The 14,862-nt window shown below is 45.8% G+C and overlaps 1 protein-coding gene across 1 annotated transcript in view; it reads left to right on the top strand.

The window, feature by feature from the left end:
- SH3RF1 (SH3 domain containing ring finger 1) overlaps window positions 1-14,862 on the top strand; it is a 187,524-nt gene that overhangs the window by 144,837 nt on the left and 27,825 nt on the right. Inside the window, exon 6 of the mRNA XM_029076818.2 lies at window positions 10,471-10,581. Within this exon, the coding sequence (XP_028932651.1) occupies window positions 10,471-10,581 (111 nt within the window). The remainder of the gene's footprint in view (window positions 1-10,470; window positions 10,582-14,862) is intronic.

Here is a 14,862-nt window from a genome sequence, read left to right on the forward strand (position 1 = left end):
GCTTTGCTGCTGAGCCTTCCTCCTTCATCCCTTCGTCCTCCCACCCACAGTGTATTGAGCACAGCAGGAATGCCGGGAGACGGAAGGAGAGGTTTGGGTGCTGGTGCTTTGGTTCCTGTTGGCTTTCCCAAGTCCCTCCTCTCCCTGGTGCTTCTGCGAGAATGCCTCCGTATGGCTATTTGGCGAAGTATTAGTGTAGTGGAGCACGTGGTAGAGGGAGCGTTCTGCACACAGTAAGCGCTCAAGTAATATGATTGAATGAATGCATGCAGACCGAAGGGAGGATCTGCAGCCCTGCTATCTTAGGAAAACTCTTATCCTTCCCACCATCTTGCCTTTTCAGATTCAAGTGTGGCTACCTTTCCTGTTTTCCTTTCTCTCTTGCCCTTCCCTTCTCCCAGCAGCCCCAAACTATACCAGAGCAGTTTCCTTTTCTAACCCCATGGGAGTAGCTGTAAACTAGAGGTATTCCAAAAGCCAGAATGAACTAGCTCTGTACAGGCAAAATTATTACCCCCCCCTTTGTACATGGAGAAATTGGGAGGCAGAGGGATGTTGGGTTAATGTTTATTCAAAGGGAAAGGATCGGAAGTCCAAAGTCGAGTTGGGAAGAACTTGCCAATTTCACAAAGCCACCAGTCTGTGACAGCTTGTGTCTCGAGTTGCTGGTTTCCAAATGTATTTAGAAAAGCACCCCCTTTTTCTCTGTTCAGGATGCTGTGACTGAAATTATTTTGCAGGGCTTTCGGTTGCCTTTATTTTTATAAACTGTCAATTGTCTTTGGAATTCCTTCTACTAGCTTTAAAGGAGGAGACGAGATGATGAGAATTGAGTCACTTGAGCAGTCCCTGTAGCCTGTGAGATTTTTCTGCAGATTTTCCCACACTTTCCAGTGTCATGGTGATGAGCATCTGAGAGCCATAAACATCTGTAGTCTGAAAAATGCAGTCGTGGTATTATGGATGCTATTTTTAGTTTTATTTACCCAAAGGCTCATATCCTGCAGACCTTTCTCCTGAAGGTCAGCTCTGAATTGTGAGCTGCAGTTACTATGTGCGTTTGAAATGTAGCTGGGCTCAGATAAACTTTAATTTCTAAAGGGTATTTTTATCAGCTTTAGTTTTTAGACAGCACAATGTCAGTAATTATCAGGCATTACCAATAATTAGTAAGTTAGCAAATAATTGGGGCATTTAGATGACTGTGTTTGGTTTTGTTTTTGTTGCTCTTGGAATTTCAATGACCTGGTATAGGCGTGACATTGGCAGTCCAACAGTAGAAAGCTTGGTCTGCCCCCAAACCACGACACGTAGTACAGTGCTCTGCACACAGTAAGCACTCAGTAAATATGATTGAATGAATCAAGGCCAGTTTAGATATTTGAAAATTGGCAAAACTCAGCAAAATTGAATTGGGCTCTCTGGGCAGGCCCACCAAAGATTTCATCAATCAATTAATGGTATTAATTGAGCACTTATTGTATGCAGAGCACTGTACTAAACACTTGGAAGAGTACAGTGTAACAGAATTGGTAGACACGATCCCTTCCCAAAGTGAATTTACGGTCTAGGAGAGACAGACATTAAAATAAGCTATAGACATGAACCCAAGTGTTGTGGGGCTGAGGATGGGGTGAATAAAAGGTACAAATCCAAATGCAAGGGCGATGCAGAAGGGAGAGGGAGCAGGGAAAATTGGAGCTTAGTCATGGAAAGTCGCTTTGAGGTGACATAAAAAGATGTGATTTTAATACGGCCTCGAATGGAGGGAGAGTAATCGTGTGTCGGATATGAAGAGGGAGGGCACTGCAGGCCAGAGGCAGGACGTGGGCGAGGGGTCAGCGGCGAGATGGATGAGATCGAGGTACAGTGAATAGGCCGTTATCGTTTAGATGCTTGATTTTATTTTTTCTCTGAATGGAAGGCTGGAGCCAAGCTAACCTTAATGTGAACTTTCCCGTGGGGATTTCTACTGTCACCTGAGCCAACCTTGCCACCTAAGCGGGGGAGATTTAGTGCTGAGTTGGGAATTCTAGCAAGCATTATTTTTCAACCTGAAACACTGAGTTCATTTGCGATTCATTTGCATAAGCTTGTAGGCAGAACCAAGATGTGATCTGTGTCAGGAAGAGGCCGTGAAAGGGGCTATTGTCTGGAGCCCCACGGGGTCAGGGTGTCTGTGAGGAGGGCAAGTGAGATCTGATCTATCAATCAATCAATCATTCAATCATATTTAGTATTTACTGTGTGCAGAGCACTGTTTGAGCACTTGGGAGAGCACAATACAATAGAGATTTTTTACAGGGGAGGGGGTTTATGGTATTTGTTAAGCACTTACTCTGTACCAGGAACTGTAGTAAGCCCTCGAGTAGATACAGGTTCGACAGAGTCCATGTCCTACATGGGGCTCACAGTCTTAATCTCCATTTTACAGTTGATTGAGGCTCAGAGAAATTAAGTGATTTGGCCCAAGGTCACACAGCAGACAAGTGCTGGAGCCGGGATTAGAATCTAGGTCCTCTGACTCCCGGGCCCATGATCTATCCAGTAGGCACGCTCCTTCGCTGAGTTTGTAAAGGAGATCCTGCCCACAAGGAGCTTACAAGTGTGCTGCAGAAACTGACTGGCTGCCCCCACAGTCACCTCTGCCTGTTGGCTTTGACCAAGCCTTCATTGTGATCTGGGGAGGGGGTTCTCATGACTGCAGGGGAAGAGGCCATGAAAGGGGCTATTGTCCAGAGTCACAGACAATTATATGAAGGGGATATAGACCAGGAGAGAAGGCCCCCACTCTCCTCTGACTGATAGTGAACAGGAGGGTGCCTGTCTTCTGGGGTTGTTAAGGTCAAGTGATCTAATGTCAGATTACAGAGGGATTTATGGTTGCATCACTTTTACATAGGAAAGGGATTACTTTGGGGTGTTCTGCATTTCACTGGGAGGTTGGAATGCAAGCAGGGCGCACTCCCCTAGTCTGCCTTATTTATACTGATTACCCTTAAATAGTAGTAATAATGGAATTTATTGAGCACCTGCTGGGGGAAATGCATTGTACTAGATGCTTGGGAAAGTACAACAGAGCAGGATCTGCTTTTCCAAGGACCCTCGCCCCCTCCTACCTCACCTCCTTGCTCTCCCACGACAACCCAGCCTGCACATGCTGCTCCTCTAATGCCACCCTACTCACTGTACCTGTCTTGTCTATTTCGCTGCCGACCTCTCACCCCCATCCTGTCTCTGGCCTGAACGGCCTCCCTCTTTATATCCAAAAGACCATCACTCCCCACCTCCAAAGCCTTATTGAAGGCACATCTCCAAGAAGCCTTCCCTGACTAAACCCTCTTTTCCTTTTCTCCCACTCCCTTTTGTGTCTCCTTTGCATTTGGATTTGCACCCTTTTTCACCCCTCCCTCAGCCCCACAGCATTTATGTACCTATCCATAAGCACTTAACAAGTACCGTAATAGTTATAATTATTGTGTACCACTATGTACAACCATGTACAGCTGTGCCCAGAGAGTGCTCTGCTCCAAGCTGTGAGTCAGTGGGGGTGGATGGATGAGACTCAATCAGATCCATCCCATCCCCCAACCTGGAAGGCAGATGATGGTGATGAAATCCTGCAGCAGATTGACATCATCATCCTCGGTGCTATCGATTGAACACTTCCTATGTGCAGAGCATTGTATTAAGCCCTTAGGAGAGTATAAGGCAACAGAGTCAACTGACACATTTCCTGCCCACAATGAGTTTATAGTCTAGAGAGAGAGACAGGCATTAATATAAATAAATCATTTTTAATATATATTCTGTAGATATGTACGTAAGTGCTGTGGGGCTGAGGGTGGGGTGAATATCAGAAGTCCAGAGGTCCCAGATTCATTTATTCAGTCATATTTATTGAGCGTTTACTGTGTGCAAAGCACTGTACTAAGTGCTCAGGAGAGTACAATATAACAAAGACATATTCCTGCCCACTAGGAGCTCATAGCCTAAAAGGGGAGACAGATGTTAATATAAATAGATAAATAATTAAATGCATAGAAGACACATGGACGGGGAGGAAGTTCCAGGTTAAGGGAAGGATGTGGTAAAGGGGTTGGCGGTGAGATGGACGAGATCGGGGCACAGTGAGTAAACTGATGCTAGAGGAGCGGAGTGTACGGGCTGGGCTTGTAGTAGGAGATCAGTGAAGAAGGGGGTGAGTGGATTGAGTGCAGTAAATCAAGTGGTAAGGGGTTTCTGTTTGATGTGAAGGTGGATAGACAGTCATTGGAGTGTTGAACTTGGCCCGGCTTGAGTCGAGAGTGAGAAGCCACTGCCCGCTGTCTGCTCCAGCCTCTTGCTTATATGAGTGATAGAGCCGTACTCCTGACCAGGCCGGATGCGTGATGGGGGGCAGAATATCCGCCAGAGGATGGAAAGAGGTGTGCACTAATTGGAGTCATTTCCCAAGACTTCTTAGTTTCCTTCCACAGCATCGAGGTGGACTGACAGGCCACGATGTTTTTGTCAGCAAATGAGGCGGCTGGAGAACTTGGAGCAGTTGAGGTCTATAATACTATTAGCTGTCTTTGTTAAGCTCTCATTACGTATCCAGCTCTGTGCTAAGCGCTGGTGAAGATTCGACACAATCAGACGACGCAGTCCCTGTCCCACAGGAGGCTCGCAGTCTAAGATGGAGGAAGAACAAGTATATAATCTCCCTTGGAGCAGTTGAGGTCTATAATACTATTAGCTGTCTTTGTTAAGCTCTCATTACGTATCCAGCTCTGTGCTAAGCGCTGGTGAAGATTCGACACAATCAGACGACGCAGTCCCTGTCCCACAGGAGGCTCGCAGTCTAAGATGGAGGAAGAACAAGTATATAATCTCCGTTTAAAGATGAGAAAACTGAGGCATAGATAAGGGAAGTAAATTCTCATAAATCGATGGGAAGAAGCTGCTTCTCCCATTCGCAAACCGGAGAGGCTTGGGTGTTAATCCTTCCACAGATCTAGGGAGCAGATAAAGAAAATTGTCTCAAGAAGCCAATGTGGATTCATGTATATTTCTTGACTCTCTTGATCTGGGCCAAGCTGAGAAGAGGCAGAAGCAGCCCCGTATTTCAGGTCAAATGATCAGGAAAAAGGGTCCCTAAACTCACGTACACTGCCTCACTGGGGGCGGAAAACAGCAATCGGTCTGTATTGAGGGACTGCAAAGTAGGCTGTCCGGGTCATTTTCCCAAACGCCAGATCAGCCGTAGCAAACGAGGAATTTCCATCCTGGAGAATCTGGCCGGCCCTGTTGACGCACCCACCCATGCGTAACCATGCCATGACGGCGGACTCCTTTATTCTCCCCTTTTATGAAATGCAGCCTGCGCTTATTTGAAATATTTTAATTAGAGGCCTTTCTTCATGGACTTGCATTTGAAGACAGTTCAGTGAAGGATGGCATTTTTGGAACTCTAAAATAAGGGCGTAATGAGATGTCTGTCAACCAGGTGACTCACCAGATGTGCACAGAAGCTCTGATTGCCACCCCACCCTTTGCGTCAAAGACTGTTGCCTGCTCTTCCATAAACGAGGCCTTCGTCTTTGATTGTGCTTGGTAGGCATCATGGTGTAGCTCCGCCTCTGACTGCTGCCCCGGCCACTACCGGTGGCCCCCACCCATTGCACAACCTTCCGATCAGTCAGTTAATGGTATTTTTTGAGCATGTTCTCTGTGCAGAGCTCTGTACTAAGCACTTGGGAGAGTTCAGTACAATTGAGTTGAACTGTACTGTACTGTTATACAGAGTTGTTCAGAGTTGAGAGGCAATATGGCATGATGGATACAGCATGAGCCTGGGAGTCACAAGGGCCTGGGTTCTAATCCCAGCTCGGCCACTTGTCTGCTGTGTGACCTTGGGCAAGTCACTTCACTTCTCTAGGCCTCAGTTCCCTCATCTGTAAAATAGGGATCAAGATTGTGAGCCCCATGTGGGACAGGGTCTGTTTCCGAACTAATTGTCTTCTATCTACCTCAGCCCTTTGTACAGTGCCTAGCACACAGGAAGTACATAACAAATGCCATTTTAAAAAAAGCAAAACCTTCTGGATGCTAGGCATTGTACTAAGCCCTTGGGCAAGAACAACAGTCATAAGACATGTGATCCCTGCTCTTGAGGGGCTACCATCACCCCTCTTTGCATGGAAGGAACATGGGCCTGGGAGTCTGGGAAACTGTTCTACTCCTGGTTCTGCCACTTGTCTTCTGGGTGACTGGTTAAGATACTTACCTTCTCAGTGCTCTAGTTTTCTCATCTGTAAAATGGGGATTGAATACTTCTTCTCCCTCCCCCTTAGACTGTGAGCCCCAGGGTGACAGTGTGGCTCAGTGGAAAGAGCACGGGCTTTGGAGTCAGAGGTCATGAGTTTGAATCCCAGCTCTGCCACTTGTCAGCTGTGTGACTGTGGGCAAGTCACTTAACTTCTCTGTGCCTCAGTTACCTCATCTGTAAAGTGGGGATTAAGACTGTAAGCCCCACGTGGGACAACCTGATTCCCCTGTGTCTACCCCAGCGCTTAGAACAGTGCTCTGCACATAGTAAGCGCTTAACAAATACCAACATTATCATTATATGTCTGACCTGATTACTTGTTACCGTGCCTGGCACACTGTAAGCGCTTAAAATATACCTCAATTATTGTTATTATTAGTATTATCATTATTCCGTGGCCATCTTTTTCCCACCCACCTGGAGTCAGAGTTTATCGCATCCTTGTGCTCTGTGTGACAATTTGGCTCTTCTGTCAGCACCACGGTCCCCCGGAATAACTCGGAATGTTTTGGGAAACAAGCTGAAGAGAAGAACTGGGAACGTGAAAACCATCAGACAGCTGCATTTCACTTCCTGAAGAGAAAGCAGCCTGGAAAATGAGCTTTCCAGGAATGTAACAGTAGACCATGATTAGATGAAGTTTTCAGGGTGCAGAAAAATGTAGATCTGTTCAGAAACCTTGTATTCCCTGAGAGCATGTGGTGCAGGGTCCGGGAGGGCAGTTTACAAAACATTGAGCAGAAATCTGGATCCAAATTGGAGAACCGCGTTCACTCTGGGTGTCCGGGATGTGCTGTGACGTTAATGATCGGGCTAGGGCAGGACCTAACACAGAGGGAAAATGTAAAAGTAATCCTTTTGGGACAGCATGGAGCCAGCTGATCATTTTTTTCTCCCCGTATGAAGAGAGTAACCTGGTAACTTGCCTGTGGAACACTCCTTCTCCAGCGGTTGGGGATCGTGTATATCCTGCCAAGGTTGGCCAGAGTCTTACTCTACTGTTACTCTGTGGAATACGGTGTGGATGACATAGCAATCATGGAATGTCAATGAATTCTAAAATCTCTGGTCAGCGAATGCTAATCAGTCTCCGCTAATGAACTGGTCATCCTAGGCCGGAGCCACATGAAGAAGCAGCGTTGCCTAGTGGATAGCGCACAGGCCCGGGAATCAGAAAGACCTGGGTTTTAATCCTGGCTCTGCCACTTTCTGCGGTGTGATCTTGGGCTAGTCACTTCACTTTTCTGGGCCTCAGTTTCCTCATCTATAAAAATGGGGATTAAGACTGTGAACCCAGTGTGGGACAGTGACTGTGTCTCACCCATTTACCTTGTACCTACCTACCCCAGTGCTTAGTACAGTGCTTGGCACATAGTAAGCAAGTGCTTAACAAATACCACAATTATTATTATTGTTACCCAAACTGACACTCTCGCGGCTACTCTCTGTTGGGAAACTCGTTGGTGGAATTGAAAATCATCCACTCCGTTCTCTTTAAAATGCTCAGAATTCCACCTTTTGTCCCTGGAGTGAGCCATGGGATTTGTTTTGTATCCTTTGCTTCTTTTCCAGTTTGATCATTCCCAAGAGGCAGCCCCATGATGACAGACAGTACCGGTTTGGGTGAGCCAGGTCAAGGGTTCTTAGGTGGGTTGGGTCACCGCCAGCCATTGTCACAGCCCTCTTTCCCCCCTAGAATGTCCCTCTACGGGGTGGGCACACACTTTGCCCCAGGCAGTCTTGTCAAGAGGAACTGCTTGGGAGCAGGGGCACGGGAGGCCCGCTGAGGAAGAAGGGGGTGCTGGTGACCATCGTCTCTGAAATTTCAGTGCCGGGGCTTCCCTCACTGTTGCCCATTCCCTTGGTCCTGGGCTTCCAACAAGGCAAAGCTTGTGCCCCTGATGCACCATTCTCTGGAAGGCAGGGAACCAGGACTTTGCACCAGGCTGTGAGCAGTCACTCTCTCCCCACTTCCCCACCCTCCTCATCTTCTCTCTTCCTTTCCCTTTTCCCATTCTCTCCTCTCTTCTCTCCTCTCTCATCCCATTCCTCCTCCTCCCCTCTCCCCACCTCTGGACTTAGCCAACAGAATCGCACATCTCCCTCTGAGCACTGAGCTGTAGATCCGAAATAAGCCTGGCCTGTCTGAGGCCGGAGGCGAGAACCAGAGACACTCGGGTGACTAATCCCAACCAAGGCGACTGTAGATCAGTAAACGAGGAGCATAGCGGTGAAGAGTAACAGGATTTCAACCCTTTCTGGTTGTAATCATCTTAAGTGGTATCAGCGTCAGAGACTTTGAAAAGTCTAACTTTTTCCTTGTCCCTTTAAGGCCCTGATAAATAATTACGTGCTACAGACATGTCCAGGCAGCTGTATTTTAGCTGTACTCCCCGCAGAACCGTAAAAATTTGGGGGAATGTGTTTCGTGAAAGACAAATGCCTCGAGAATTGGACACAAATATGAAGTATGGATAAACTCTCTGGTGTTCAAAGACATTCCATTCAAGGAAAGCAGTTCCCCAGGTAGGGTGGAGGTGTGAGAGGCCTAGGATGGGCTGGGGAGAAATGAGGCAGTGTGTCATAACTGGAAAGAGAGCACGGGCCAAGAGCCAGAGCATCCAGGTTTTAACAACAACAACAGCAATAATCATAATAGAATTTGTTAAACACTTATTATGTGCCAAGCCCTGTTCTGAGCATCTGGTTAAACACAGGCTAATCAGGTCAGACACCGTCTTTGTCCCTTACGAGGCTCATTCCCCCCGCTCTTCCCCCTTCCCCTCCCCTCAGCACTGTGCTCATTTATATATTATTTATTATCCTATTTATTTTGTTAATTAAGTGTATATCTCCTTCAGTCTATTCATCTTGATGATGTTGTCTTGTTTGGTTTTGTTCTGTTTTGCTTTGCTGTCTGTCTCCCCCATTTAGACTCTGAGCCCGTTATTGGGCAGGGATTGTCTCTGTTGCTGAATTGTAAATCCCAAGTGCTTAGTACAGTGCTCTGCACATAGTAAGCGATCAACAAATACTATTGAATGAATGAAGGAAGGAAAGAAGTAACTGCCTCAGCTACCCCATCTGTAAAATGGGGATGAAGACTGTGAACAGGGACTGACTCTAGCCTGATTACATAGTATCTACCCCAGCACTTAGAAAAGTGCCTGGCGCATAGTAAGAGCTTAACAAATACCATTAAAAAAAAGAAAAACAGGAGGGAGAACGGGTATTGAATCCCCATTTTACAAAGCAACTGAGGCACAGAGAAGTTAACTGACTTGCCCAGGGTCACACAACAGACACGTAGCCTAGCTGGGATTAGCACCTAGGTCCTCTGACCTCGTCAGACCTGATGTGTGACCTTGGACAAATCACTTAACCTCTCTCATCATGCTATTGATGCCAGTCTACTTGTTTTGTTTTGCTGTCTGTCTCCTCCTTCTAGACTGTGAGCCCATTGTTGGGTAGGGGTTGTCTCTATCTGTTGCCGAATTTACTTTCCAAGCGTCTGGGGTGCTCTGCACACAGTAAGCACTCAATAAATACTAATGAATGAATTGAATTGAATTTCAGCTTCCACATCTATAAAATGGGAGTAAGGGGTCTCCACCTCTGAGACTCTGAGTTCCATAAGGGACAGGAACAGTGTTTTAGCTGGTACTCTGTCACTGAGCACAGTGCTTTGGTATAAAGGAAGCTCCTAATAAATGTAATGAATTCAGTGCTCCAAGCATATCAAGGTGGCTGGAGGGGCCAGGCAACCTTGCATACATCTGCATTTTCACTGCATCAAAGTGGAAATAGTTCCCAGAGGGAAAACTTGGAGCAGGGGACCTGGGGCCTCTCTCACAAAAAGAGGGGGCATTGAGGGGAAGGGGTGACATTGCCAGGAACTCTTAAAATTTGCCAGTTTGGGACATCTGAAAGGTCATTCTGCAAGGAGAGGAATGTTTATGGGAAAATTTGACAGCAAATGAGCACAACTCATTAAAATTGTTGTGGCTGCACAACTGGCCGGGAGCTGGAAGTGGGAGAGAACCCAGGAAGGATGTGACACAGAAGTCACAAATGGTCTGGGGATTTCTTCGGCACTGATAATGGGTCCCACCGGTGTTCAAATCAGTTGTGAAATTACCACCGTTCTTCTCTTTTGACAGGTTCACATCAGCACCACAGGGTTAATTGTGACCCCACCCCCAAGCAGTCCGGTCACCACTGGGCCTTCATTTACCTTCCCGTCAGATGTTCCCTACCAGGCTGCCCTCGGAGTAAGTAGTAAACTTTGACCAATCAGCTGCCCCCTTTTTTATCTCTTGCTCTGTTTATTAGCTATATTGGAATTGGGCTGGCCTCTTCATCCATACATTCCTGGGATAGAAGAGCTTGAAGACAGCTTCTGTTACATCCTTCTATCTGCCTGTCATCTATCTGGCCAGCTGAAAGTTTCACAGCCACCAAAATTATCACCCGTGTGTCTCCCAGGTGGCAATAAGGGCTTGACACCACCAGACCTGAGAGACTGTTTTTCAATTTTCATTCAAATTCCGACTTGATCAGCAGCAGTTTTCTTTCAAGCCTCTGCTTGTAGACCTTGGCTAAATATCTGGGAAGGGATTAATTTGCTTAACATTCCTGGTCCCTCTTGAATGCACCATTCTGGTGTCCCCACCTCTTTATTCTTCTTTTAAGGTAGAAACAGGTTCCAGAAATTCCATAGCTTACAGCGAGTCTGGTCTCACCATATCTGAGAGGTAGAATCTGGGAGTCCAAATCAAAACGTACAGCTTCAGAGGTTTCTATCTCTGTCTTCAGTCAGTCAGTCAGTGGTGTTTATTGAGTGCTTACTGTGTGCAGAGCACTGTACTAAGCACTTGGGAGAGTAAAATATAACAATACAGCAAAGTTGGTAGACATGGTCCTTGCCCAAAATTATTATAATTATAATTGTTATTATTATTATTAATGAGCTTACAGTCAGTGGGACATTTGTTCACTGGGCTAGTTTAAGGCATCTCTGGGCCCTGAGCATTAAAAATATCTGGGACCCTCCTCTCCCCCAAAACCAAAGTTGATCCCACCACCCTCTCCATCAGGGCAGGGGCTATTTTTGGCTGGACCTAATGTCACAGGAAGGACAAGAGGAGGGAGGTGAGGGAGATAAAAGGGTTTTGTTTGAGATTTGTTAAGTGGTTACTACTGTACTAAACCCTGGAGTAGATACAAGCTACCCACAGTTTGTATACTAAATGGGGCTCACAGTCTTAATCCTCATTTTACAGATGAGGAAACTGAGGCACAGAGAAGTTAATAATAATAATAATGATGATGGCATTCCTTAAGTGCTTACTATGTGCCAAGCACTCTTCTAAGCACTGGGATAGATAAAAGGTTGTCAACTTGCCCCCCGTGGTTGCTCACAGTCTTAATCCCCATTTTACAGATGAGGTAACTGAGGCACAAAGAAGTTAAGTGACTTGCCCAAAGTTACACAGCAGATACAGCAGGCAGAGCCAGAATTAGAACCCTGGTCCTTCAGACTCCCAGGCCTGTGCTCTATCCACTAAGCCATGCTGCTTCCCACTAGGCCTTACTGCTTCCGCTGTTGTATGGTCTGTCCTCCTAATTGCTCAACGGACTGCACAACAAACTTCATGTTGTAAAAACTTCAAGCACTGCTAATGGCACAGTTGCTGTCTTGGCTCTCGTCTCTACCCTCCTGAATGGGGCGAGGAATCAAAGCAAAGGTTTTAAATGTCAGAGTTTCTCATTCCCCCCCCCCCCCCCGCCCTATTTAAGAAGAGAAGATTTGGCATATCTTACATTTGGGGTATTTTTTTAATGCAGTAAAATCATATTTGACAGACAGAAAGTGGTTATCTTCATTGCCAACTGTCTGCCATATATTGAAAAATGCTAATTTGACTTCCTCAAAAAGCTCATGTCTTTTCTGATCTTGGGAGAAATAATGAATGAAGAATGACCTAAGCAAGTTGACGTTTCAATCCCCCAGGACTCGAAAGCTCAAAAACGTAACATATGGCAAATTGCTCTGGGCTGGGGATATATCCACATATAAATAAATGGGGTGCGATTATAGGGTAAGGTGAACTCTGGGGCTACATGCATTTCATTTTATTACCAAGTGTTAGATAAGAGAGTCCACGTGCCAGGTAGAGGAAGGGTTTGCTAAACTGTGGATACCATGCCAGTTCCATTTAATGAAACTCTGAGCTCAGTTTGGCTAGAAGCGTGGGCAGACATGACTGTCATTTTCTCCAAGGGATGACTGACTGTCATTGGTTTTGAGAAACTGGCCGAAAGCTTTAGATTTAGTGTCTGAAGTTGTAATGTATCAGTCAGGGTAGCTTTGCCAGCTACAAGTCATGTTAATTCCTTCAGGTCTTTTATTGTAAAACCTGAAATAGTTTCCAAGTTATGCAGTTTGATAGAAAACTAAATATTGCATCACAGTAATCCTATGGGGATTTTTTTAAAGTTTGGCAAACTCATCATCCATGGATAATAAATGTCACTATCAAGACAAAAAGAGATGTTTTTCAGCAACAGAAAATATGTAAAGTAATAATTATTTTGGTATTTGTTAAACTCTTACTCTGTCAAGCAATGTACTAAACAATGGAGTAGATAAAATATAAACAGATTGGACACAGTCCCTGCCCCACATGAGGCTCACAATCAAAGTCGGAGGGAGAGCAGGTATTGAATTCCCTTTTTTTAAGGGTTAAGGAACTGAGGCACAGAGAAGTTAAGTGACATGTCCAAGGTCACACAGCAGGCAAGTGGAAGAGCCAGAATTAGAACCCAGGTCCTCTCGCTCTCAGGCCAGTCTTCTCTCCATTAAGTTGCACTATTTAGAGAAGCAGCATAGAGTAGTGGGTAGAGCATGGGCCTGGGAGTCAGAAGGTCATGGGTTCTAATTCTGGCTCTGCCACTTGTCTGCTGTGTGACCTTGGCCTAGTCACTTCACTTCTCTGTGCCTCAGTTATCTCATCTGTAAAATGGGGATCGAGACTGTGAGCCCCATGTGGGACAGGGACTGCATCCAACCCACCCAGCGCTTCGTACAGTATGTGACACGTAGGTAAGTGCTTAACAAATACCTTGATTATTGTAATTATTATTATTACTTCAAAGCGTTCTTTGCAGTGATTCTCTGAATATTCAGTCAATGAGCTTGATTTGCCAGGGTGAAACCTGAGGTTAAAACGTTGGTTGTAAAAGATCAGATTTTAACTCTCTTAGATTTAGCTGCGTATAGGATTACGCCCTGCTCCATTTAACCTGGTATCATGGTGCCCAGGCACATTAAATCCTCAAGAGCATTAGGAAAATGGCTACAAGACATCTAAAAGCAGCACCTGAATCCCATTGTTTTGCCTCCAGATTCACGGGTAGCCAAGTCACATTCATCAATCTCTCTGCCTTTTGCTAAGCTGGTCCTGCTTGCCCACGGCCACATTCTGGAGAACAGGGCAATTTCATCTTTCAAGCCGAAAGTAGGCTCTGGGGTTTTTGAGCCTCTGTTATAGAATCAGGTCTTGGGTGACCCATGGAAACATGAGGCAAGTGATGTGATTCGGGCACTCGATGGACCTGGTTATGGGCTGGTATTTAACACTTGCTACTCTTAGTCCAGTGGGCTTCTAGACCTCTAGCTTTCAAATTTACAGCCGAAAATAAGGCATAACAGCCATTTCAGAGTTTCTCCTCTCGATCTAAAACACCAAAAAGGCAACAGTGCTGGACTGGCTCCGTCAATCCCGAGATTCACCCAGCCATTCCAAGAATACATTTCCGGTTTGGTGGTTACATCCATTCAGCCGATTCGTTCCTTAGCACTCACGTCTGCTTGTGTGCCCAGTTATTTATTTGGACTAGTCTAGTTGTAAAGACTTATATGTTTGTCTTCCCCGTTTAAAAGGTTAGCTTCTCTTGGGGAGGGAAAGTAACCCATTTTAATTCTATACTTCCTTAGTGGCTAATGTGGTGTGACACACCAAGAAGGTGCTTAGTAAATGTGACGACCACCGTTACTGTTGCTGCTGCTGCTGCTTCTGCTCCGAAGCAGGAAGGAGTGGGAGGGGAAGCCTAGGCTGGGTAAATGTTTTGGAAGACTAGAGGTTCAGAATTCCAAAGCCGCGATTCATGTTCGTGCAACCACCTTTTTGTAATTTGAGACGCTACTTTTCAGGAAGGAATCCCACTTTCCTGAACAGCTTTTGCAAAGGTGCCGTACAAGCACTAACCGAGCAGTACCGCCCCCAATTTGGTTTGAACTCAAATAATTCATCTAAGGCACATGGCGTGAGGGGGGAAAGGAGGGGGAGGCAGAATGTCGCTAATTTCAATTTGAGCCAGCATAATAGTTGCATCACACGTCCAGTAATTGGGAAATCTGTGCGCCCTGCCATGAATTTGAAGTGAGCGGCAGAGATTTGCATTTAGAATTGAAGAAGGGGAAACAAAATGGCTGTGGATGCCCAGTGTTTAAAAATCAATGGATTGTTTTTCTATCACTGATGGGTGGA

The sequence above is a fragment of the Ornithorhynchus anatinus genome, chromosome 12 (genome assembly GCF_004115215.2).
Source record: "Ornithorhynchus anatinus isolate Pmale09 chromosome 12, mOrnAna1.pri.v4, whole genome shotgun sequence".
Classification (NCBI taxonomy): domain Eukaryota; kingdom Metazoa; phylum Chordata; class Mammalia; order Monotremata; family Ornithorhynchidae; genus Ornithorhynchus; species Ornithorhynchus anatinus.